This window comes from Anolis carolinensis, unplaced genomic scaffold (genome assembly GCF_035594765.1).
Source record: "Anolis carolinensis isolate JA03-04 unplaced genomic scaffold, rAnoCar3.1.pri scaffold_26, whole genome shotgun sequence".
NCBI lineage: Eukaryota > Metazoa > Chordata > Lepidosauria > Squamata > Dactyloidae > Anolis > Anolis carolinensis.
Window position 1 is genome coordinate 721350 of NW_026943835.1, and position 27577 is coordinate 748926.

General features: G+C 42.9%; 2 protein-coding genes across 5 annotated transcripts in view; one reads left to right on the top strand and one right to left on the bottom strand.

The window, feature by feature from the left end:
- Nucleotides 1-27577, top strand: part of LOC134294868 (solute carrier family 2, facilitated glucose transporter member 11-like) — a 142921-nt gene that overhangs the window by 64383 nt on the left and 50961 nt on the right. The window contains exon 1 of one of the 4 annotated variants that reach the window (XM_062966650.1): nt 25613-25759. The exons of 1 other annotated variant lie outside the window; for it this stretch is intronic. In XM_062966650.1, coding sequence (XP_062822720.1) covers nt 25722-25759 — 38 coding nt within the window. In that variant the 5' untranslated portion in view covers nt 25613-25721. Of the gene's footprint in view, nt 1-25612; nt 25760-27577 lie in introns of those variants that run through there. 2 more of the 4 variants (XM_062966646.1, XM_062966648.1) reach the window with 2 other exon arrangements.
- LOC134294865 (zinc finger protein 850-like) lies at nt 2975-25543 on the bottom strand. Its single transcript, XM_062966641.1, has 2 exons — nt 25386-25543; nt 2975-8470 (listed from the first exon to the last, which is right to left on the bottom strand). The coding sequence occupies exon 2, from the start codon at nt 7854-7856 to the stop codon at nt 5820-5822; it is 2037 nt and encodes a 678-aa protein (XP_062822711.1). The 5' UTR covers nt 7857-8470; nt 25386-25543; the 3' UTR covers nt 2975-5819.

Here is a 27577-nt window from a genome sequence, read left to right on the forward strand (position 1 = left end):
CGTTTTGCCACGGGGATTAATACAACACCTCGACTTTGGCCAGCACTTCTCTAAAGTTTCATCTTTCACTGTCCCATCGGCTTGAGCGGTTGTGGTCGACGCAGTGGCCGCGGTACGGCCGCCTTTGGTCCCCCTTTCCCTCTGGCCGCGCACGTGGACGGTGGCGTTTGCCCGTCAGGGCGTGTGCCTTTGCGGCTGCTAGTGACCTCTGGGCGCAGGTTCCGTCGAGTGCGAACCGAATTTTGCTGGCTTGTTGGTATAACTCAGAGGGTCAAATCGTCAAAGTCAGAGGAACACCATCAAATTTGGACAAATTTCTCAAAATGTAAACCTTGGGTCCCATCACCTTGAAAGGCTGTGATTGACGCTGTTGCTGCGGAACGGCCGCCTTTGGTTGTTCTGGCCCTCTGGCCGCGCACGTGGACGGTGGCGTTTGCCCGTCAGGGCGTGTGCCTTTGCGGCTGATAGTGACCTCTGGGCGCAGGTTCTGTGGCGTGGGAACTTCAATTTGCTGGCTTGTTGGCAGGGACAATAGAAGAGGGTGGAATCACCGCACCGCAGAAAGCAGGACACCTCGGCCTTGTCCTCCTCTTTTTCAAACTTTCTTCTTCCACTTTCCCATCTCCTTTAAAGGCAGTGTAATCGACGCTGTGGCCGCGGGACGACCGCCTTTTGTTCCCCCCGCTATCTTGCCGCGCCCGAGGACGGTGCCCTTTGCCTGTCAGGGCGTGTGCCTTTGCGGCTGCTAGTGACCCTTGGGCGCTGGTTCTGTTTGTTGGTAGGACGATAGAAGAGGGTGGAATCACCGCACCGCTGAAAGCGGGACACCTCGGCCTTGTCCACCACTTTTCTAAATTTTCTTCTTCCACTGTCCCATCACCTTGAGAGGCGGTTGTCGACGCTGTTGCCGAGGGACAGACGCCTACGGTTCCCCTCGCCCTCTGTCGCGCCCGAGGACGGTGCCCTTTGCCTGTCAGGGCGTGTGCCTTTGCGGCTGCTAGTGACCCTTGGGCGCTGGTTCTGTTTGTTGGTAGGACGATAGAAGAGGGTGGAATCTCACCGCAGAAAGTCTTACACTCAGAAGTAAGACTTGTAGTCTTCAACTATCTATGGAGAACTCTCGGACAGATTCAGAAAAGAAATTCCTGTTGGACATCAACGGCGTCACTTCCTTCAAGTCCATGCCATCCTGATGCTATGCCTGTAAGATCACTACCTCCTTGAATCGGACGGGCAATAAAACATGGAGGATGGACCAGTTGGATCTTCTAACACTCCCAGGCACTGTCCTGTTTTTCAAAAAGGAATTCTTTTCAAAAGTGCCGTTTTTTCCCACGCTCTGCCTTCCTAACGGTCAAGCTCTGACATCTGCAGGTTTCTGGACTACGGCATTGCGATGACAATGCCAGTATGCGGTCCTCCAATTTTTGCATGACGTCTCTTTTCTTTTTTTGTGTAGTGTGGACACAGCTCTGCAAAACCTCTACTAACTTGCAGACCACAGTCCACACCTACAGTGAGATGTTGCAAGAATAAAGTAAAGGTCAGTCAAACCCTCCTCATCCAATCCATGCTGTTGACAGTTATACATCTCTGTGGTTCCCTTTGGCTTCCTTCTCAACCCAGCTTTGGTCATTTACCTTTAATAACACCAGACACACACACAACTCTTCCCTCTAGTTCAACGCCATAGAAACATTAACCTGACATCAGAGCCGTAAAACATTCCAGTTCCGAAAAGCCTTCGAGGACTGTGGGGTGGATCGCTGGCAGATGAAGAATTGGTTTCCAGGCAAAGAGTATTTCGCACTTTATTGATTTTTAACTCTCAAACTACCTCATCTATGTGCAATTATTCAGCCCTCGGCCACAGAGCCGTGTTTTTACACCTCTGTTTTTTAAGCAGATAATGCTGTGACAGCTTTCTTATTTTATGTGTTATTGATGCAACATTTCCTTTAACAAATATAAAATTTTGGGGTTTAATTGATCACATTGTATTGCTGACGGCCACGCCCCATGGAAGCTGCTCAGAGTCCCTCCGGGAAGATGGGCCGGGTAATAACAATTAAGATCTTACTGTGGTATTAGAACAATCATTATTGATGTCATGATGTCCACGATTTCCCTGTGGAATGCCAGCTAGCTTGTGTCCTCCCGGGAAGGGTGCGGCCAGGGCCGCTGACGGTTTGCTGTCATGGAGTGTGCCTTTGTGTCGGCTACAGACTGTGTTGCTATGGTCTGGTTGACACATTAGTCAGTGGGGCTTGGGCCCCCATTTCACTAGCAGACGTGAAGAATACACGCCCTTCCCCATGTGGGTTCTGTGGTGGGCGTGGGGCCGGCCAACGGTGGCCGGCCCCCCTGGTCAGTGGGGCTTGGGCCCCCATTTCACTAGCAGACGTGAAGAATACACGCCCTTCCCCATGTGGGTTCTGTGGTGGGCGTGGGGCCGGCCAACGGTGGCCAGCCCCCCTGGTCAGTGGGGCTTGGGCCCCCAGTTCACTAGCAGACGTGAAGAATACACGCCCTTCCCCATGTGGGTTCAGTGGTGGGCGTGGGGCCGGCCAACGGTGGCCGGCCCCCCTGGTCAGTGGGGCTTGGGCCCCCAGTTCACTAGCAGACGTGAAGAATACACGCCCTTCCCCATGTGGGTTCAGTGGTGGGCGTGGGGCCGGCCAACGGTGGCCGGCCCCCCTGGTCAGTGGGGCTTGGGCCCACAGTTCACTAGCAGACATTCAGAAGACACGTCTGAGGGGCTTGCGCCCACATTTCCAGGTATTTTACTTCTCTCTCTGTCTCTGGGAAGCGTGCCGGGCAACGGTGGCCGGCCCCCCTGGGCAGTATTTCAAGGTATGGGCCTTGCCGGCTGTGGCTTTTTCTTTCTTTTCTTTTCTTGCCTCCAGTAAGTTACAACACAATCACACAATAAACACAATCACAACACCAAAAAAAGGCCAAAACCCACAACAGGCAATGTGCCATGCTTTCTATATTTAGTAATATATATAATACAAAATAATAAATACAGCCAGACTTTTGAGCTGCAAGGATATTCAGTGCAATTCAACCAGACCAATAAAAGATTAACCTTCGAAAAAGGCGACCAGGCTTTGAAACAGTGATACTACTCTGAATCTGACCAACCAAAGAATTCCCCTAGATAGCAAGCACCCAGGCTTTGAACCTCCGAGGCTATTCATTACAATTCTACCCCCCTAAAAGGCAAGTACCTAACCTTCCAAGCAGCAAGCCTATTCCTTTCTATTCCACCTCACCAAACAAGGATTCCCATAAGAAAATGGCCAGGCTTTCAGGCTACAAAGCTATTCACTGTTATTCTACCTACCTAACAAAGAATTCCCATACACCACAGCAACGCGTGACCGGGCACAGTAAACTATAAAATTGTGCAATAAATCTTAGGAAAGGGCAAACGCTCTGCAATTTAGCAAACAAGCAGGGTGGATTGTGTTCTCCCACTGTACCAAATTTGATCAGTATAGCTGAAAAAATGAGAGCAGGAGAGCCCCCGACCCCCCCCCCGGGGCTGTTTTGGGGCGACCGCGCATGCGCTTCCGCCATTAACGAATTAATTTCGAAAATAACGAATTTTCGTTAATTTCGAAAAATTTTGGGGACAAAATTCGTAAATAGCAACAAAAACGAAAAACTGCCCCTCTAGTTTTGAAACGAGTTTAGAATCAAATTTTTCATGGATCGATCAAGCCTAGTACATACAATATATTATATTGTTAGCATAGTACAATATTAGCATTATATATTACTATATTGAACTAACCCACTATACTGTAATATTATTAGTAACATTATATGTAATATAGAATATATAATTAATCTTATTATATGGTATTATTATTAGTGTTATATTGTATTACATTATAGTATTATTATCAACATTATATGTATATACAATATATTATATTATAAAACTGAGGGCGGGGTCCAGGTCAATGACCTCGGAGGGCCGCATCCGGCCCCCAGGCCTTAGTTTGGGGACCCCTGGTCAAGTTAATTAGGATTGTTGTTGTTGTTGTTGTGTGCCTTCAAGTCATGTCAGACTTTGGCCGAGCCCAAGTCTAAAATTAATTATTTATTTACTACATTTATTTACTACATTTATATCCCACCCTTCTCACCCTAAAGGGGACTCAGAGCAGCTGAATGTACATACAATACAATATATTATTAGCATAGCACAATATTAGCATTATATATTAATATATTGAACTATACCACTATACTATTATATAATACTAGCTGTGCCCGGCCACTCGTTGCTGTGGCAAAGTGGTGGTGGTATTGGTTAAAAATTGTTGTGTTATTTTTATTTGACGTTATTTGCATTTTTTTAAATTAATTTTATTGTAAGTTATATTTTTATTTATTATATTTTATTATTTTCTTGAATTATTTTTAGTTATTTTCCATTATAATATTTTATTGTATTAATTTTTAGTGTTTTTTATTGTTTTTTATTGGGTTGCTAGGAGACCAAGTTGGAGGAGCTTAGCCTTCTAACTGGCAGCAATTGGATAAAAGCAATTATTCCTCTCTCTCTAATTCGGACTTTATTTTTCTTTTCTTTCTGTTGTATCAACCTAGAGGCGTGGATGATGGGTTGTGTTGTCAAATTTCGCGGTTGGGGGGCCTGTAGTTTTGTTGTTTTGTGGGTCGCCGTGATGCCATCACTCTTTTATATATATAGATGTAATATATAACATATAATTAATATTATTATATGGTATTACTATTAGTATTATATTGTATAACATAAGATTATTATCAATATTATATGTATATACAATATATTATATTATATAAAACTGAGGGCGGGAGCCAGGTAAATGACCTTGGAGGGCCGCATCCGGCCCCCGGGCCTTAGTTTGGGGACCCCTGGACTAACGAGTTACCTACATAGACACACAACTGAACTAACAAACAGACATGGATACATGACTAAAAGCCTCATTCTATCTGTTAATTTTTATCTCCCATTATTCAACTCCCTTTAGATAATATAATTACTTCCAGAATGGAACGTACAGAGTTCCCTCACTACTTTGCGTTTCACTGTTTGCGGATTCGCTGTTTCGCAGTTTTTCAATAAACTCTAAAAGAATTTTATAAATCATAAAAAAAATTACAATTTACATCCTGAGGAAGGAGAAGCCAAAGGGAGGGAAAAGGAGCCCAAGTGGCAACAGGATTTCTCACGATTCAACACGATTGGTTGATAAAGACTTAAAATAGTGTATAACTACTAAAATAATGTATAAATATACTTCACAGATTTTCACTTATTGCGGGTGGTCCTGGAACCTAACCCCTGTGATAGGTGAGGGAACACTGTATTTTAGTTCAACCTTTCTACAATACACCACATGTGATGAAATGTCCCAACTTTGAGCTTGCATTTCCAAAATTTGCAAGAGTTGCTTTTGTACATGTTAGAATGTCACTCTGGTGTCAATTAATACCATTCTCTCCAGAGTGAATTCTATGATGTCTATTCCATGAAAAGCTCTGTCCACACTCCATGCATTTCTAGGTTTTCTGCCCAGTGTAAGTCCTTTGATGAGAACGTAGTCCTGAACTTCGAGTAAAGCTCTGTCCACACTCCAGGCATTTATAGGGTTTCTCCCAGGTGTGAGTCCTTTGATGTGTATGTAGATTTGAATTATGAGAGAAGCTCTGTCCACACTCCAGGCAGTTATAGGGTTTTCTCCCCAGTGTGAGTTCTTTGATGTCTACGTAGTCCTGAACTACAAGCAAAGCTCTGTCCACACTCCAGGCAGTTATAGGGTTTTCTCCCCAGTGTGAGTTCTTTGATGTCTACGTAGTCCTGAACTACAAGCAAAGCTCTGTCCACACTCCAGGCAGTTATAGGGTTTCTCCCCAGTGTGAGTTCTTTGATGTGTATGTAAGCTTCCCTTCCGAGTGAAGCTCTGTCCACACTCCAGGCAGTTATAGGGTTTCTCCCCAGTGTGAGTCCTTTGATGTAAATGTAGGCTTGAACTATGAGCAAAGCTCTGTCCACATTCCAGGCATGTATAGGGTTTCTCCCCAGTGTGAATCCTTTGATGTCTACGTAAGCCTGAACAATCAGTGAAGCTCTGTTCACACTCCAGGCATTTATAGGGTTTCTCCCCAGTGTGAGTCCTTTGATGTGAACGTAGACTTGAACTCTGAATGAAGCTCTGTCCACATTCCAGGCATTTATAGGGTTTCTCCCCAGTGTGAGTCCTTTGATGTAAATGTAGGTTTGAACTATGAGCAAAGCTCTGTCCACATTCCAGGCATTTATAGGGTTTCTCCCCAGTGTGAGTCCTTTGATGGATATGTAAGTGTCCCTTCTGAGTGAAGCTCTGTCCACACTCCAGGCATTTATAGGGTTTCTCCCAGGTGTGAGTCCTTTGATGTGTATGTAGATTTGAATTACGAGAGAACCTCTGTCCACACTCCAGGCATTTATAGGGTTTCTCCCCAGTGTGAGTTTTTTGATGTGTATGTAGACTTGAATTACAAGAGAACCTCTGTCCACACTCCAGGCATTTATAAGGTTTCTCCCCAGTGTGAGTCCTTTGATGTGTATGTAGACTTGAATTACAAGAGAAGCTCTGTCCACACTCCAGGCAGTTATAGGGTTTCTCCCCAGTGTGAGTTCTTTGATGTGTATGTAAGCTTCCCTTCTGAGTGAAGCTCTGTCCACACTCCAGGCAGTTATAGGGTTTCTCCCCAGTATGAGTCCTTTGATGTAAACGTAGGCTTGAACTATGAGCAAAGCTCTGTCCACACTCCAGGCAGTTATAGGGTTTCTCCCCAGTGTGAGTTCTTTGATGTGAACGTAGATTTGAACTAAAAGCAAAGCTCTGTCCACACTCCAGGCAGTTATAGGGTTTCTCCCCAGTGTGAGTCCTTTGATGTGAATCTAACTGTCCCTTTTGAGTAAAGCTCTGTCCACACTCCAGGCAGTTATAGGGTTTCTCCCCAGTGTGAGTCCTTTGATGGGAACATAAGCCTCCCTTGTGAGTAAAGCTCTGTCCACACTCCAGGCACTTATATGGTTTCTCCCCAGTGTGAGTCCTTTGATGTGAACGTAGACCTGAACTACGAGCAAAGCTCTGTGCACACTCCAAGCATCTATAGGGTTTCTCCCCAGTGTGAGTCCTTTGATGTGTATGTAGACTTGAATTACAAGAGAAGCTCTGTCCACACTCCAGGCAGTTATAGGGTTTCTCCCCAGTGTGAGTCCTTTGATGGGAACATAAGTATCCCTTCTGAGTAAAGCTCTGTCCACACTCCAGGCATTTATAGGGTTTCTCCCCAGTGTGAGTCCTTTGATGTGTACGTAGATCTGAACTACGAGCAAAGCTCTGTCCACACTCCAGGCAGTTATAGGGTTTCTCCCCAGTGTGAGTTCTTTGATGTGAACGTAGATTTGAACTAAAAGCAAAGCTCTTTCCACACTCCAGGCAGTTATAGGGTTTCTCCCCAGTGTGAGTCCTTTGATGTGAATGTAGAGTTGAACTCTGACTGAAGCTCTGTCCACACTCAAAGCATTTATAGGGTTTCTCCCCAGTGTGAGTCCTTTGATGTGTACGTAGATCTGAACTACGAGCAAAGCTCTGTGCACACTCCAGGCATTTATAGGGTTTCTCCCCAGTGTGAGTCCTTTGATGTGTACGTAGATCTGAACTACGAGCAAAGCTCTGTGCACACTCCAGGCATGTATAGGGTTTCTCCCCAGTGTGAGTCCTTTGATGTGTCTTCAGCTTTCCATGCTGACTAAAGCTCTTTCCACATTCGATACATTTATATACTTTCTCCTCCATGTCAGCAGTGCTATGTACATTTAATTCCAATAAGGACACTTGATTCTTGTTTTTCCCTTTCTGATCACTCACAGCACTGGGTTCAAATTACAGGAAAGTAGATTCCATCTGAACATTAAGAAGAACTTCCTGACTGTAAGAGCTGTTTAGCGGTGGAACTCTCTGCCTCAAAATGTAGTTTCCAGCCTGATGCAGAGTAGCAAATAGTGTCCTGCTTCTTCTAACCACCTGTGTGTATGTTTGTATGTATGTGCTTTTAAGTTACTAATCAATGGTGACTCCATGAATTTCATAGGGTTTTCTAGGCAAGGAATATTCATAGGTGGTCTTTGGAATCCTTTAAACAGAAGCTAGATGCTCATCTGTCAGGGGTACTTTGGCTTTTCCTGCACGGCAGAGGCCTGGACTGGGTGCTTCATGAAGTCTCTTCTATGGTTCTACTCTAGAATCCAAAGTGAATGTAGGAATTCAGCAGGATCAGCCCCTTGAGAGGAATCCTTTTTCCTAGAGGACTGGTTTCCTTCCTGCACTTTGGTTTCCAAATGCCTTAATATCGACTAGAAGCTGGTTCGTTTCCCATCACGGCAGGGGTGGCTCCAGAGAACTCTCACGTCCTGGTCAAGAAAGAAGAAGCCAAAGGTTAGACATGAAGCCGCATACCTCTGGCTCAAGGTAAACAAAGCGAAAAAGGAAAGAAGAAAGGAAAGGTGGAAGGAAGGGAGGAAACATAGAAGGACAGGATAAGAGAAGGAAGGAATCATAGAAGGAGAGAACTGAACCCTTTTCCCATATTGGAGGGACACACCCATTTCACTGGGTCAGACCCAAACGTGGTTAAAGGAACAGAAGGCAGGCAGGCAGAACTCCGTCCAGCATTCAAGGGTGTAACATTTTCTGGATCCCGGGTTTCCATGAATTACCAGCATTGTGCTAAATGCTGAAAGAAACAAGGATTTCTTTATTGATTGTGTCATCATCTCCCCTGCCACAAGGACCACCTTGCTTCCTCAGCATCTCAAAGGGTCACTCCGGCCACATTTCCCAAACGAATCTTCCAAACTAACAAGGACCTGCCTTCCCAACTGGCTCATTCACAACCACGTTCACAAATTGAGTCCATGCTGAACTAAGTTCCATTCAGGCAGGCAGGCAGAACTCCTTCCAACTTCAAGGGTGTAACATTTTCTGGATCCCGGGTTTCCATGAATTACCAGCATCGTGCTAAATGCTCAAAGGAACAAGGATCGATTGTGTCATTATTTCCCATGCCACAGGGACTCCCAACTCTGCTTCCTCAGCATCTCCTGCCACATTTCCCAAATGAATCTTCCAAACTAACAAGGACCTGCATTCCCAACTGACTAATTCACAACCACGTTGAGGTTTGTTGGGATGTCCAAAAAATGAGTCCACGCTGAACTCCGTTCCATCCAAGCCATGCGTTCCCTCGGTAGAGCCCATGATGAGATGCAAAGACAGGCACCGCTCCAGCCACAAAGCCTCCTTCCTGCCAACTCCTTTCCCCTTTGCCCACTTCCTCCTTGTCTTCTTTTCCCTCCATCCAGTGGAATACAAGAAGAACTAGCTTGGCTCAAGGAAGTCCTAAGAAAACTCGAGGCCACGGAGAGAAACGGTCTTCCCGGGATGCCTTTGGGAAGAAGCCTTCAAGGGGTCTCCACATGGCCTGAAAGGTTATCCCTTGATTCTGTACGGCTGAAAACGAAAACGACCGGGAGAAGAACTGGCCTCAGAGGGAACTTCCCAAAGAAATGGCCTGGTATTCTATCTCCCCAAACTCTGGCACCCTCACAGGGTTAAGACAGATCTAGAAGGAAGGTTTCTAATGCTAACGATAGAACTGCAAACAAATACCGTATATCAGGGGTCCTCAAACTTTTTAAGCCGAGGGCCGGTCCACAATCCTTCAGACAGTTGGCGGGCCGGATTATCATTTGGAAAAAAAATACAAATTCCGATGCACACTGCACATGTCTTATTTGTAGTGCAAAAACAATAACAAGAACAACGAAAGAACAATACAATATTTAAAAATACAAACAATTTTAACCAACATACATTGATCAGGATTTCAATGGGAAGTGTGGTCCTGCTTCTGGCCAATGAGATTGTCAAGTTAATTAGGGTGGTGGTTGTTGTTGTTGTTGTTGTTGTTGTGTGCCTTCAAGTTATTTCAAACTTCGGGCGAGCCCAAGTCTAAAATTTATGTATTTATTATTTATTTATTTATTTACTGCATTTATTTACTACCTTTGTATCACACCCTTCTGACCCCAAAGGGGACTCAGAGTGGCTTACAAATTATATGTGTATACAATATATTATATTATTAGCATAGCACCATATTAGCATTATATATTATTATATTGAACTATACCACTATACTGTAATATTATTAGTAATATTATATGTAATATAGAACATATAATTAATATTATTATATGGTATTATTATTAGTGTTATATTGTATTACATTATAATATTATTATCAATATTATATGTATACTAGCTGTGCCCGGCCACGCGTTGCTGTGGCAAAGTGGTGGTGGTATCGGTTAAAACTTGTTGTGGAATTTTTATTTGACGTTATTTGTATTTTTTTAAATTAATTTTATTGTCACTTATCTTTTTTATTTATTATATTTTATTATTTTGTTGTATTATTTTTAGTCATTTTGTTATAGTATTTTATTGTATTAATTATTTTAGTGTTTTTTATAATTTTTTATTGTATTATTTGTATTTATTTTTTTATCATTATTTTATTAACACTGGGCTGAGTGGGTTGCTAGGAGACCAAGTGGGCGGAGCTTAGCCTTGTAACTGGCAGCAATTGGATAAAAACAATTATTCCTCTCCCTCTAATTAGGAATTTATTTTTCTTTTCTTTTTGTTGTATCAACCTAGAGGCATGGATGAGGGGTTGTGATGTCAATTTTCGAGGTTGTGGGGTGTTTACTTTTGTTGTTTTGTCCGCTGCCTTGATGCCATCACTCTTTTATATATATAGATAACAAAATATTATATTATAAAACTGAGGGTGGGGGCCAGGTAAATGACCTTGGAGGGCCGCATCCGGCCCCCGGGCCTTAGTTTGGGGACCCCTGACGTATATATTCATCTAGATGGTCTTTGGAGGTCTCTTTGCTTACCTATGGTCTTATGAGATCGTCTAGATCAGGGGTCCCCAAACTAAGGCCCATAGGCCGGATGCGGCCCTCCAAGGTCATTGACCTGGCCCCTGTCTTAAACTTTAGACTTAGGGTTGACCTAAGTCTAGCTGGTTTTTGGAGGTCTCTTTGCTTACCTATGGTCTTATGGGATCGTCTAGATGGTCTTTGGAGGTCTCTTTGCTTACCTATGGTCTGATGAGATCGTCTAGATGGTCTTTGGAGGTCTCTTTGCTTACCTATGGTCTTATGAGATCGTCTAGATCAGGGGTCCCCAAACTAAGGCCCATAGGCCGGATGCGGCCCTCCAAGGTCATTGACCTGGCCCCTGTCTTAAACTTTAGACTTAGGGTTGACCTAAGTCTAGCTGGTTTTTGGAGGTCTCTTTGCTTACCTATGGTCTTATGGGATCGTCTAGATGGTCTTTGGAGGTCTCTTTGCTTACCTATGGTCTGATGAGATCGTCTAGATGGTCTTTGGAGGTCTCTTTGCTTAGCTATGGTCTTATGAGATCATCTAGATGGTCTTTGGAGGTCTCTTTGCTTACCTATGGTCTTATGAGATCGTCTAGATCAGGGGTCCCCAAACTAAGGCCCATGGGCCGGATGCGGCCCTCCAAGGTCATTGACCTGGCCCCTGTCTTAAACTTTGTCTAGATTGTCTAGATAGTCTTAGAAGGTCTCTTTGCTTAGCTACGGCCTTATGAGACCATCTAGATGGCTTTTGGAGGTCCCTTTCCTTACCAATGGTTTTATGAGATTGTCTAGATGGCCTTTGGAGGCTTCTTTCCTTACCTATGGTCTTATGAAACCATCTAGGTGGTCTTTGAGGTTCCTTTCCTTATCTATGGGCTTCTGATGGTCTGATGAGATCATCTAGATGGGCTTTGAGGGTCCCTTTCCTTACCGATGATCTTATGAGATCATCTAGATCAGGGGTCCCCAAACTTTTTAAACTGGGGGCCAGTTTACTGTCCCTCAGACTGTTGGAGGGCCGGACTACAGTTTTTTAAAAAACTACGAACAAATGTATATGCACACTACACCTATCTCATGAGCCTGCTTTTGGCTAATAAGATGGTCAATGTCCAGTTCCATATTTGATCCCCCAGGCAGGAATCAGCCAGGCCTTGAAGCTGCAAGGCTTTTCAATATTAATCAAGGTGGTCAATTGAAACATTCACATTGGCCTTTAACAGAGAAGAGTTTTTTTCTCCCACCCTGGACCTTCCACAGATATATAAACCTTCCTTGCCTAGTTTCCAACAGACCTCACAGCTTCAAAGAAATTTAGCAATGTGTTTCCTTTAGGAATACTGCTGTATGACTACTATTACAACAGCAGCAGCAGCAACAACAAAAAATACTAATAATAGTATTTTAAATGTATGATAAAGCTCAACTCAGTATTTCTCTTTTTTTCAGAGGCCCCTTCCACACAGCCCTATATCCCAGAATATCAAGGCAGAAAATCCCACATTATCTGAGTGTGGACTCAGATAACCCAGTTCAAAGCAGATATTGTGGGATTTTCTGCCTTGATGTTTTGGGATATAGGGCTGTGTGGAAGGGCCTGTAATATGTGAAGAAAGGTGACTTAGGCCCCTTCCACACAGCTGTATAAAATCCCACATTATTTGCTTTGAACTGGGTTATATGCCAGTGTGGACCCAGATAACCCAGTTCAAAGCAGATATTGTGGATTATCTGCCTTGATATTGTGGGTCACATGGCTGTGTGGAAGGGCCCTTAGTGGCTAAGTGCATTGCGTAATTCTAGCAGAGTGATGTCACTTTACCTGCCTTGGTTCCATCCTATGAAACACTGGGATCTATAGTTTGGTTTATAACCATTTCCCATGTTGATCACCTTTGCCTGGACACCTCCACTGTGTCAATATACTGCATTTCCTGGATTGACTTACTAGAAGCAGCTTTGTTTAACCCAGTCTGGGAAAGACGCCTGTGGCTTTTGTGGCTTTCCCCCAAAAGTTTGATTTCATATTATTTTGTTTTATCCTATTTTCCCTTGCAGTTTCTATATTAATTTTCAACTTTTAATTTCCTCTTAATCTATTGCAGTGTGGGAGGAGAATTGTATAATTATGTTATACAACCAATTTTAAATTACTTTATAGCAATTTTTGACATGCTAAATGCCCCTAGTTGATTCCTGTCTGATATGGGTTGAAATTCTGTGTTCTTCTTGAATTGGAAGGCTTTTAGTGATTGTTAAGAAAGGTGGTTGTGAGTTTTACAGCCTGTCTGGCTATGCTCCAGAAGCATTCTCCCCTGACATTTCACCCACATCTATGGCAGGCATCCTCAGAGCCTCTGAGGATGCCTGCCATAGATGTGGGTGAAATGTCAGGACAGAATGCTTCTGGAGCATGGCCAGACAGCCCGGAAAACTCACAGCAGCCCAGTGATCCCAGCCATGAAAGCCTTCAAAACAATGTTTGTCTTGATGACTGAAGCAGCGGGCGGGGGAGGGACTTTAGGGGCCACTCGCCGTTCTCCTTTTCCTCTCCTTTCTTCCTCATCTTCCAAAGCGGCGGGCAGAGGAGGGCCCGCTCGTCTCGTCGTCGTTGTCCTCCTATTCCTATTCCTCTCCTGCCTTCTCTTCCCAAGCGATGGTGGAGGCTGCTTCGGGAGAAGAGGAAGGAAGGCGAGGAAAAGGAGGAGAGCGAGCAGGTCCTAAAGTCCCTCCTCTGCTCGCCTGCTGCCAAGCCAGCAGAAGCAGCACCGCTTAAGAAGAAGCAGTACAGTAGCAGCAGCAGCCTTCCTCCTCTTGGCTGTTCCTCCCTCCCGCCCAGGGTAGGCCGCGGGCCGGATAGATGGCCTCAGGGGGCCTCATGTGGCCCGCGGGCCTTAGTTTGGGGACCCCTGATCTAGATGGTCTTTGGAGGTCTCTTTGCTTAGCTATGGTCTGATGAGATCATCTAGATGGTCTTTGGAGGTCTCTTTGCTTACCTATGGTCTTATGAGATCGTCTACATCAGGGGTCCCCATAGGCCGGATGCGGCCCTCCAAGGTCATTGACCTGGCCCCTGTCTTAAACTTTAGACTTAGGGTTGACCTAAGTCTAGCTGGTTTTGGAGGTCTCTTTGCTTACCTATGGTCTGATGAGATCATCTAGATGGTCTTTGGAGGTCTCTTTGCTTAGCTATGGTCTGATGAGATCATCTAGATGGTCTTTGGAGGTCTCTTTGCTTAGCTATGGTCTGATGAGATCATCTAGATGGTCTTTGGAGGTCTCTTTGCTTACCTATGGTCTTATGAGATCGTCTACATCAGGGGTCCCCATAGGCCGGATGCGGCCCTCCAAGGTCATTGACCTGGCCCCTGTCTTAAACTTTAGACTTAGGGTTGACCTAAGTCTAGCTGGTTTTGGAGGTCTCTTTGCTTACCTATGGTCTGATGAGATCATCTAGATGGTCTTTGGAGGTCTCTTTGCTTAGCTATGGTCTGATGAGATCATCTAGATGGTCTTTGGAGGTCTCTTTGCTTAGCTATGGTCTGATGAGATCATCTAGATGGTCTTTGGAGGTCTCTTTGCTTAGCTATGGTCTGATGAGATCATCTAGATGGTCTTTGGAGGTCTCTTTGCTTACCTATGGTCTTATGAGATCATCTAGATGGTCTTTGGAGGTCTCTTTGCTTAGCTATGGTCTGATGAGATCATCTAGATGGTCTTTGGAGGTCTCTTTGCTTAGCTATGGTCTGATGAGATCATCTAGATGGTCTTTGGAGGTCTCTTTGCTTACCTATGGTCTTATGAGATCATCTAGATGGTCTTTGGAGGTCTCTTTGCTTAGCTATGGTCTGATGAGATCATCTAGATGGTCTTTGGAGGTCTCTTTGCTTAGCTATGGTCTGATGAGATCATCTAGATGGTCTTTGGAGGTCTCTTTGCTTAGCTATGGTCTGATGAGATCATCTAGATGGTCTTTGGAGGTCTCTTTGCTTACCTATGGTCTGATGAGATCATCTAGATGGTCTTTGGAGGTCTCTTTGCTTACCTATGGTCTTATGAGATCATCTAGATGGTCTTTGGAGGTCTCTTTGCTTACCTATGGTCTTATGAGATCATCTAGATGGTCTTTGGAGGTCTCTTTGCTTAGCTATGGTCTGATGAGATCATCTAGATGGTCTTTGGAGGTCTCTTTGCTTAGCTATGGTCTGATGAGATCATCTAGATGGTCTTTGGAGGTCTCTTTGCTTAGCTATGGTCTGATGAGATCATCTAGATGGTCTTTGGAGGTCTCTTTGCTTAGCTATGGTCTGATGAGATCATCTAGATGGTCTTTGGAGGTCTCTTTGCTTAGCTATGGTCTGATGAGATCATCTAGATGGTCTTTGGAGGTCTCTTTGCTTAGCTATGGTCTGATGAGATCATCTAGATGGTCTTTGGAGGTCTCTTTGCTTAGCTATGGTCTGATGAGATCATCTAGATGGTCTTTGGAGGTCTCTTTGCTTAGCTATGGTCTTATGAGATCATCTAGATGGTCTTTGGAGGTCTCTTCGCTTACCTATGGTCTTATGAGATCGTCTAGATCAGGGGTCCCCAAACTAAGGCCCATAGGCCGGATGCGGCCCTCCAAGGTCATTGACCTGGCCCCTGTCTTAAACTTTAGACTTAGGGTTGACCTAAGTCTAGCTGGTTTTGGAGGTCTCTTTGCTTACCTATGGTCTTATGAGATCATCTAGATGGTCTTTGGAGGTCTCTTTGCTTAGCTATGGTCTGATGAGATCATCTAGATGGTCTTTGGAGGTCTCTTTGCTTAGCTATGGTCTGATGAGATCATCTAGATGGTCTTTGGAGGTCTCTTTGCTTAGCTATGGTCTGATGAGATCATCTAGATGGTCTTTGGAGGTCTCTTTGCTTACCTATGGTCTTATGAGATCATCTAGATGGTCTTTGGATGTCTCTTTGCTTACCTATGGTCTTATGAGATCATCTAGATGGTCTTTGGAGGTCTCTTTGCTTAGCTATGGTCTGATGAGATCATCTAGATGGTCTTTGGAGGTCTCTTTGCTTAGCTATGGTCTGATGAGATCATCTAGATGGTCTTTGGAGGTCTCTTTGCTTAGCTATGGTCTGATGAGATCGTCTAGATCAGGGGTCCCCAAACTAAGGCCCATAGGCCGGATGCGGCCCTCCAAGGTCATTGACCTGGCCCCTGTCTTAAACTTTAGACTTAGGGTTGACCTAAGTCTAGCTGGTTTTTGGAGGTCTCTTTGCTTACCTATGGTCTTATGAGATCGTCTAGATGGTCTTTGGAGGTCTCTTTGCTTACCTATGGTCTTATGAGATCATCTAGATGGTCTTTGGAGGTCTCTTTGCTTAGCTATGGTCTGATGAGATCATCTAGATGGTCTTTGGAGGTCTCTTTGCTTAGCTATGGTCTGATGAGATCATCTAGATGGTCTTTGGAGGTCTCTTTGCTTAGCTATGGTCTGATGAGATCATCTAGATGGTCTTTGGAGGTCTCTTTGCTTACCTATGGTCTTATGAGATCATCTAGATGGTCTTTGGATGTCTCTTTGCTTACCTATGGTCTTATGAGATCATCTAGATGGTCTTTGGAGGTCTCTTTGCTTAGCTATGGTCTGATGAGATCATCTAGATGGTCTTTGGAGGTCTCTTTGCTTAGCTATGGTCTGATGAGATCATCTAGATGGTCTTTGGAGGTCTCTTTGCTTAGCTATGGTCTGATGAGATCGTCTAGATCAGGGGTCCCCAAACTAAGGCCCATAGGCCGGATGCGGCCCTCCAAGGTCATTGACCTGGCCCCTGTCTTAAACTTTAGACTTAGGGTTGACCTAAGTCTAGCTGGTTTTGGAGGTCTCTTTGCTTACCTATGGTCTGATGAGATCATCTAGATGGTCTTTGGAGGTCTCTTTGCTTAGCTATGGTCTGATGAGATCATCTAGATGGTCTTTGGAGGTCTCTTTGCTTACCTATGGTCTTATGAGATCATCTAGATGGTCTTTGGAGGTCTCTTTGCTTACCTATGGTCTTATGAGATCATCTAGATGGTCTTTGGAGGTCTCTTTGCTTACCTATGGTCTGATGAGATCATCTAGATGGTCTTTGGAGGTCTCTTTGCTTAGCTATGGTCTGATGAGATCATCTAGATGGTCTTTGGAGGTCTCTTTGCTTACCTATGGTCTGATGAGATCATCTAGATGGTCTTTGGAGGTCTCTTTGCTTACCTATGGTCTTATGAGATCATCTACATGGTCTTTGGAGGTCTCTTTGCTTACCTATGGTCTTATGAGATCGTCTAGATCAGGGGTCCCCAAACTAAGGCCCATGGGCCGGATGCGGCCCTCCAAGGTCATTGACCTGGCCCCTGTCTTAAACTTTAGACTTAGGGTTGACCTAAGTCTAGCTGGTTTTTGGAGGTCTCTTTGCTTACCTATGGTCTTATGAGATCGTCTAGATGGTCCTTGGAGGTCTCTTTGCTTACCTATGGTCTTATGAGATCATCTAGATGGTCCTTGGAGGTCTCTTTGCTTACCTATGGTCTTATGAGATCATCTAGATGGTCTTTGGAGGTCTCTTTGCTTACCTATGGTCTTATGAGATCGTCTAGATCAGGGGTCCCCAAACTAAGGCCCATGGGCCGGATGCGGCCCTCCAAGGTCATTGACCTGGCCCCTGTCCTAAACTTTAGACTTAGGGGTTGACCTACGTCTGAAATGACTTGGAAGGCACACAAAAACAATCCTAATTTTGGAGTATTTCATCATAGTCTGGCCCCCCAACACTCTGAGGGACTGTGAATCGGCCCTTCACTTAAAAAGTTTGAGGACCCCTGCTTTAAAGTTATTGAAAAGTTATTCATAACAGTAGTGACCTGAAATAATCTTTGATTTGATTTCAGCTTTTAAAAGAAGATTTAATTAATCCTTCTCCTCCTTCCTGTATTCTGCCTCCTCCTGCTTCTTTTCTTCCTTCCTTCCTTCTTCTCCTCCTTTTATGCTTCCTCCCTCTTCCTTTTTCGTGCTCTCCTTCTCCCAAGAAAATTAATGTCTATGGAAAATTAATGAAAGTCAGTGAAGCTGGGGGATACCTGCTCAGACCCCCGGCCATTGACCTGAGTAATCTGTGTCCAGCTTGAAGAAGCACTCCTCCGCAGTTGGATGGTTACGACAGATAGCTGGCCTTCCGTAGGTTCTACTGCATTTCAGGGATTTTTATAATTTCATACTCTTACAAAGCACCCCTGACAGATGGCCACCCAGACTCAATGATAATAAATAAATATATAATAATAATAATAAAGAGGGTTGGAAGAGACCCCTTGGGCCATTGAGTCCAATCCCCTTCTGCCTCTGTGGACCAAAAGCACAAGCAAAGCACCCCTGACAGGTGGCCACCCAGACTCAATGATAATAAATAAATAAATAATAATAATAATAAAGAGGGTTGGAAGAGACCCCTTGGGCCATTGAGTCCAATCCCCTTCTGCCTCTGCGGACCAAAAGCACAAGCAAAGCACCCCTGACAGGTGGCCACCCAGCCCCAATGTTAATTAATTAATAATAATAATAATAATAATAATAATAATAATAAAGAGGGTTGGAAGAGACCCCTTGGGCCATTGAGTCCAACCCCCTTCTGCCTCTGCGGACCAAAAGCACAAGCAAAGCACCCCTGACAGATGGCCACCCAGCCCCAATGTTAATTAATAATAATAATAATAATAATAATAATAAAGAGGGTTGGAAGAGACCCCTTGGGCCATTGAGTCCAACCCCCTTCTGCCTCTGCGGACCAAAAGCACAAGCAAAGCACCCCTGACAGGTGGCCACCCAGACTCAATGTTAATAATAATAATAATAATAATAATAATAATAATAATAATAAAGAGGGTTGGAAGAGACCCCTTGGGCCATTGAGTCCAATCCCCTTCTGCCTCTGCGGACCAAAAGCACAAGCAAAGCACCCCTGACAGATGGCCACCCAGACTCAATGTTAATAATAATAATAATAATAATAATAATAATAATAAAGAGGGTTGGAAGAGACCCCTTGGGCCATTCAGTCCAACCCCCTTCTGCCTCTGCGGACCAAAAGCACAAGCAAAGCACCCCTGACAGATGGCCACCCAGCCTCAATGTTAATAATAATAATAATAATAATAATAATAATAATAATAAAGAGGGTTGGAAGAGATCCCTTGGGCCATTGAGTCCAACCCCCTTCTGCCTCTGCGGACCAAAAGCACAAGCAAAGCACCCCTGACAGATGGCCACCCAGCCTCAATGTTAATAATAATAATAATAATAATAATAATAATAATAATAATAATAATAAAGAGGGTTGGAAGAGACCCCTTGGGCCATTGAGTCCAACCCCCTTCTGCCTCTGCGGACCAAAAGCACAAGCAAAGCACCCCTGACAGATGGCCACCCAGACTCAATGTTAATAATAATAATAATAATAATAATAATAATAATAAAGAGGGTTGGAAGAGACCCCTTGGGCCATTGAGTCCAATCCCCTTCTGCCTCTGCGGACCAAAAGCACAAGCAAAGCACCCCTGACAGGTGGCCACCCAGACTCAATGTTAATAATAATAATAATAATAATAATAATAATAATAATAATAATAAAAATAATAATAATAAAGAGGGTTGGAAGAGACCCCTTGGGCCATTGAGTCCAACCCCCTTCTGCCTCTGCGGACCAAAAGCACAAGCAAAGCACCTCTGACAGATGGCCACCCAGACTCAATGTTAATAATAATAATAATAATAATAATAATAATAAAGAGGGTTGGAAGAGATCCCTTGGGCCATTCAGTCCAACCCCCTTCTGCCTCTGCGGACCAAAAGCACAAGCAAAGCACCCCTGACAGATGGCCACCCAGACTCAATGTTAATAATAATAATAATAATAATAATAATAATAATAATAATAATAAAGAGGGTTGGAAGAGACCCCTTGGGCCATTGAGTCCAATCCCCTTCTGCCTCTGCGGACCAAAAGCACAAGCAAAGCACCCCTGACAGATGGCCACCCAGACTCAATGTTAATAATAATAATAATAATAATAATAATAATAAAGAGGGTTGGAAGAGACCCCTTGGGCCATTCAGTCCAACCCCCTTCTGCCTCTGCGGACCAAAAGCACAAGCAAAGCACCCCTGACAGATGGCCACCCAGCCTCAATGTTAATAATAATAATAATAATAATAATAATAATAATAATAATAATAAAGAGGGTTGGAAGAGACCCTTTGAGCCATTGAGTCCAATCCCCTTCTGCCTCTGCGGACCAAAAGCACAAGCAAAGCACCCCTGACAGGTGGCCACCCAGACTCAATGTTAATAATAATAATAATAATAATAATAATAATAATAATAATAAAGAGGGTTGGAAGAGACCCTTTGAGCCATTGAGTCCAATCCCCTTCTGCCTCTGCGGACCAAAAGCACAAGCAAAGCACCCCTGACAGATGGCCACCCAGACTCAATGTTAATAATAATAATAATAATAATAATAATAATAATAATAATAAAGAGGGTTGGAAGAGACCCCTTGGGCCATTGAGTCCAATCCCCTTCTGCCTCTGCGGACCAAAAGCACAAGCAAAGCACCCCTGACAGGTGGCCACCCAGACTCAATGTTAATAATAATAATAATAATAATAATAATAATAAAAATAATAATAATAAAGAGGGTTGGAAGAGACCCCTTGGGCCATTGAGTCCAACCCCCTTCTGCCTCTGCGGACCAAAAGCACAAGCAAAGCACCTCTGACAGATGGCCACCCAGCCCCAATGTTAATTAATAATAATAATAATAATAATAATAATAATAATAAAGAGGGTTGGAAGAGACCCCTTGGGCCATTGAGTCCAACCCCCTTCTGCCTCTGCGGACCAAAAGCACAAGCAAAGCACCCCTGACAGGTGGCCACCCAGCCCCAATGTTAATTAATAATAATAATAATAATAATAATAATAATAATAATAATAATAAAGAGGGTTGGAAGAGACCCCTTGGGCCATTGAGTCCAACCCCCTTCTGCCTCTGCGGACCAAAAGCACAAGCAAAGCACCCCTGACAGATGGCCACCCAGCCCCAATGTTAATTAATAATAATAATAATAATAATAATAATAATAAAGAGGGTTGGAAGAGACCCCTTGGGCCATTGAGTCCAATCCCCTTCTGCCTCTGCGGACCAAAAGCACAAGCAAAGCACCCCTGACAGGTGGCCACCCAGACTCAATGATAATAAATAAATAAATAATAATAATAATAAAGAGGGTTGGAAGAGACCTTTTGGACCATTGAGTCCAATCCCCTTCTGCCTCTGCGGACCAAAAGCACAAGCAAAGCACCCCTGACAGATGTCCACTCAGCCTCAATGTTAATAATAATATTATTATTATTAACAGCCCGGGCTGTGGCGCAAGCTGTTGAGCAACCAGCTGCAATGAATCTCTCTGACCAGGAAGTCATGAGTTCGAGGCCAGCTCGGAGCCTGTGTCTGTCTCTGTCTTTGTTCTATGTTAAAAGGCATTGAATGTTTGCCTTTATGTGTGTAATGTGATCCGCCCTGAGTCCCCTTCGGGTGAGAAAGAAGGGAGGAATATAAATACTTTCAATAAATAAATAAAATAAATAATAATAAGGGTTGGAAGAGACCCCTTGGGCCATTGAGTCCAATCCCTTTCTTCCTTTGTGCACCGAAAGCACAAGCAAAGCACCCCTGACAGATGGCCACCCAGTCTCAACGTTAAGAAGAAGAAGAAGAAGAAGAAGAAGAAGAAGAAGAAGAAGAAGACCTGGCTCTGGCTCACGAATGGGACCCTGAAGAAGGAGACAGAAGGCCTGATCCTTGCAGCCCAGGAGCAAGACATCAGGACAAAGGCAATTAATAATAATAATAATAATAATAATAGAAGACCTGGCTCTGGCTCACGAATGGGACCCTGAAGAAGGAGACAGAAGGCCTGATCCTTGCAGCCCAGGAGCAAGACATCAGGACAAAGGCAATTAATAATAATAATAATAATAATAATAATAGAAGACCTGGCTCTGGCTCACGAATGGGACCCTGAAGAAGGAATCAGAAGGCCTGATCCTTGCAGCCCAGGAGCAAGACATCAGGACAAATGCAATTCAGGCCAAGATAGAAAAATCAGCTGATGACCCAAAATGCAGACTGTGCAAGGAAGCTGATGAAACCGTGGATCATATCCTCAGCTGCTGTAAGAAAATCGCGCAGACAGACTACAAACAGAGGCACAACTATGTGGCCCAAATGATTCATTGGAACTTATGCCTCAAGTCCCACCTCCCAGCAGCAAAGAACTGGTGGGATCACAAACCTGCAAAAGTATTGGAGAATGAGCAGCAAAGATACTGTGGGACTTCCGAATCCAGACTGACAAAGTCCTGGAACACAACACACCAGACATCACAGTTGTGGAAAAGAACAAGGTTTGGATCATTGATGTCGCCATCCCAGGTGACAGTCGCATTGACGAAAAACAACAGGAAAAACTCAGCCGCTCTCAGGACCTCAAGATTGAACTTCAAAGACTCTGGCAGAAACCAGTGCAGGTGGTCCCGGTGGTGATGGGCACATTGGGTGCCGTGCCAAAAGATCTCAGTCGGCATTTGGAAACAATAGACATTGACAAAATCACCATCTGCCAACTGCAAAAGGCCACCTTACTGGGATCTGCATGCATCATCCGAAAATACATCACACAGTCCTAGACACTTGGGAAGAGTTCGACTTGTGGTTTTGTGATACGAAATCCAGCATGTCTATCTTGTTTGCTGTGTCATAATAATAATAATAATAATAATAATAATAATAATAATAATAATAATAATAATATACATCACACAGTCCTGTCTATCTTGTTTGCTGTGTCATATAATAAATAATAATAATAATAATAATAATGCATTACAACAGTGCATCGTGACTATATCAACACAACTAAACGCCCCAGAAATACAAAACTTGACACACAACTAAACGCCCCAGAAATACAAAACTTCGCAACACAACACAAAAGCCTTGCCTCTCAGTTGTAACAACACAACCACACCACAAAACCACAATCCGGACCGACAAAACTCACAACAACGCATTGTGACTATAACAAATACAAAATTTGACAACACAACTCATCCACCTCCCCAATCCCTACATTCACACTTGGCCTCCAAAAAAGCAATTACAATAATAACAATGACAACAACAACAACAATAAGAATCAACACCATCACAGGCAAGAAACAGCCAGGCACTGAGGCTGAGAGGCCAGTCAGTGCTACACTGGGCCTCCAAAAAACAATACAGTAGCATCTAACTTATCCAACCTTCATCACCACTACAGCAACAACAATAATAAACACCTACACAGGCAAAAAAAAAAGACTATTGTACCACAATAAAAATATAAACCGCACTCAGGAGAATCAGACATTACAACTAACAACAAACAAAAGACAACAGGGATCTCAAGCAATTATCAATCAACACAAAAATTCAAGAAGGTAACAGACTTCAAATACTACTACTAATGTGAGTATAAAGAAAGGTGGAGATCACAGCATAAATACAACCTAATGTAGACTGACCAACACCACCAGACTCAGACACAGCAACGCGTGGCCGGGCACATCTAGTAATAATAATAATAATAATAATAATAATAATAATAATACATCACACAGTCCTAGACCCTTGGGAAGTGTTCGACTTGTGATTTTGTGACGCGAAATCCAGCATGTCTATCTTGTTTGCTGTGTCATAATAATAATAATAATAATAATAATAATAATAATAATATACATCACACAGTCCTGTCTATCTTGTTTGCTGTGTCATAATAATAACAATAATAATAATAATAATAATAATAATACATCACACAGTCCTGTCTATCTTGTTTGCTGTGTCATAATAATAATAATAATAATAATAATAATAATAATAATACTACATCACACAGTCCTAGACCCTTGGGAAGTGTTCGACTTGTGATTTTGTGACACGAAATCCAGCATGTCTATCTTGTTTGCTGTGTCATAATAATAATAATAATAATAATAATAATAATAATACATCACACAGTCCTAGACACTTGGGAAGTGTTCGACTTGTAATTTTGTGATACGAAATCCAGCATATCTATCTTGTTTGCTGTGTCATAATAATAATAATAATAATAATAATAATAATAATAATAATAATAATAATACATCACACAGTCCTAGACACTTGGGAACTGTTCAACTTGGGATTTTGTGATACGAAATCCAGCATGTCTATCTTGTTTGTTGTGTCATAATAGTAATAATAATAATAATAATAATAATAATATACATCACACAGTCCTGTCTATCTTGTTTGCTGTGTCATAATAATAATAATTATAATAATAATAATACATCACACAGTCCTAGACACTTGGGAAGTGTTCGACTTGGGATTTTGTGATACGAAATCCAGCATGTCTATCTTGTATGCTGTGTCATAATAATAATAATAATAATAATAATAATAATAATATACATCACACAGTCCTGTCTATCTTGTTTGCTGTGTCATAATAATAATAATAATAATAATAATAATAATAATAATAATAATACATCACACAGTCCTAGACACTTGGGAAGTGTTCGACTTGTGATTTTGTGACACGAAATCCAGCATGTCTATCTTGTTTGCTGTGTCATAATAATAATAATAATAATAATAATATACATCACACAGTCCTGTCTATCTTGTTTGCTGTGTCATAATAATAATAATAATAATAATAATAATATACATCACACAGTCCTGTCTATCTTGTTTGCTGTGTCATAATAATAATAATAATAATAATAATAATAATAATAATAATACATCACACAGTCCTAGACACTTGGGAAGAGTTCGACTTGGGATTTTGTGACACGAAATCCAGCATGTCTATCTTGTTTGCTGTGTCATACAATAATAATAATAATAATAACAATAATAACAATAATAATAATAGATGTCTGTTTCCATCCCTCTCGGGACCCAAAGCGGCTGAGAAGGTCTGAACATGAGGGAAACAAGAGAGCCGGTGGATCCTAGAGACACAACGGGGCGGACAGAGGAAGGGACCCCACTGGGGAGACCTCCAAGCCCGTGAGGCGTCCCGTGGAGACCCGTCTTGGGCGGAGAGGATTCTGGGAGTTGTAGTCCCCCCTCCTTCCCTCACTCCCGAGGCAGGCCGGGCCCTCCGCCTCCCCCCCGGGCACCCCAGCGAGAGAGCGAGCGAGCCTCCCTCCCTGCCTGCCTCCCTCTCCCCACAGACCTCTCTCTCTCTCTCTCTCTCTCTCTCTCGGCCTCTCCGTCCTCTTCCCTCCGCCGCCTTCCTTCCTTCCCGCCTCACGAACACAGACCAGGCCTGAGGCGAGCCGGCCGCCATCTTCTCCTTCGTCCTCCTTCCTCGGAGCCCGCCCTCGCCCCCTCCCTCCCTCCCATTGGCTGAGCCCGGGATGCCCCGCCCACCGGAGGCCCCCCATTGGCTGCGTCCCGCTCAGCGCCCCTTTGACTGACGGGCCTTGTGTGGGCCTATTGAGGCCTGTGAAGCCACGGACTGGGAGTTGTAGTTCGCCCTCAACCGGGGACACTGGGACCCCCACCCAGGATGGGCCCGGACCGCCCTCGGCACACGGAGCCCCCAAGGTTGCATTTACGTTGCATTTCCTTTATCTTTCAATGTTTTTATTTTATTAATGGAATTTATCCCATTTTGTATTTCTCTCTCATCCATTGGCTGAGCCCGGGATGCCCCGCCCACCGGAGGCCCCCCATTGGCTGCGTCCCGCTCAACCCTCCTTTGACTGACGGGCCTTGTGTGGGCCTATCTATCTATATATATAAAAGAGTGATGGCATCACGGCAGCGCACAAAACAACAAAAGTAAACACGCCACAACCTCGAAAATTGACAACACAACCCCAATAATAATAATAATAATAATAATACAAATAAGACATTAATAATAATAAAACATTAATATTAATAATATAAAATGATAGTAATAAGAATAAAACTTTAATAATATAAATAAAACGCCAGAAATAATATAAATAAAATGTTAATAATAATAATATAAATAAGACATTAATAATAATAATATAAATAAGACATTAATAATAATAATATAAATAAGACATTAATAATAATAAAACATTAATATTAATAATATAAAATGATAGAAATTAGAAGAATAAAACTTTAATCTATATATATAAAAGAGTGATGGCATCACGGCAGCGGACAAAACAACAAAAGTAAACACCCCACAACCTCGAAAATTGACATCACAACCCCTCATCCATGCCTCTAGGTTGATACAACAAAAAGAAAAGAAAAATAAATTCCTAATTAGAGGGAGAGGAATAATTGTTTTTATCCAATTGCTAAGCTCCGCTCACTTGGTCTCCTAGCAACCCACTCAGCCCAGTGTTAATAAAATAATGATAAAAAAATACAAATAATACAATAAAAAATTATAAAAAACACTAAAATAATTAATACAATAAAATACTATAACAAAATGACTAAAAATAATACAACAAAATAATAAAATATAATAAATAAAAAAGATAAGTGACAATAAAATTAATTTAAAAAAATACAAATAACGTCAAATAAAAATTCCACAACAAGTTTTAACCGATACCACCACCACTTCGCCACAGCAACGCGTGGCCGGGCACAGCTAGTCTATATATATAAAAGAGTGATGGCATCACGGCGATTCACAAAACAACAAAAGTACAGGCCCCCCAACCTCAAAATTTGACAACACAACCCATCATCCACGCCTCTAGGTTGATACAACAAAAAGAAAAGAAAAATAAAATCCTAATTAGAGGGAGAGCAATAATTTTTTTTATCCAATTGCTGCCAGTTTAGAGGGCTAATCTCTGCCTACTTGGTTGCCTAGCAACCAAGGGACAGCCAGGGTTCAGTTAGGGGACAGGCAGATTTAGGCCTCACTTAGGCTTCTTCCACAGATTATCTAATTTGCACTGGATTATATGGCAGTGTAGACTCAAGGCCCTTCCACACAGCTATAGAACCCATTTATAATCTTATATTATCTGCTTTGAACTGGATTATCTTGACTCCACACTGCCATATAATCCACTTCAGTGTGCATTTTATACAGCTGTGAAGAAGGGGCCTCATATAATCCAGTTCTAAGCAGATAATATAAGATTAGAAATATACAGTAGAGTCTCACTTATCCAACGTAAACAGGCCGGCAGGATAAGTGAATATGTTGGATAATAAGAAGGGATTCAGGAAAAGCCAATTAAACATCAAATTAGGTAATCGTTATACAAATTAAGCACCAAAACATCATATTATACAACAAATTTGACAGAAAAAGTAGTTCCATGCGCAGTAATGCTATGTAGTAATTACAGTAGAGTCTCACTTATCCAACGTTCTGGATTATCCAACGCATTTTTGTAGTCAATGCTTTCA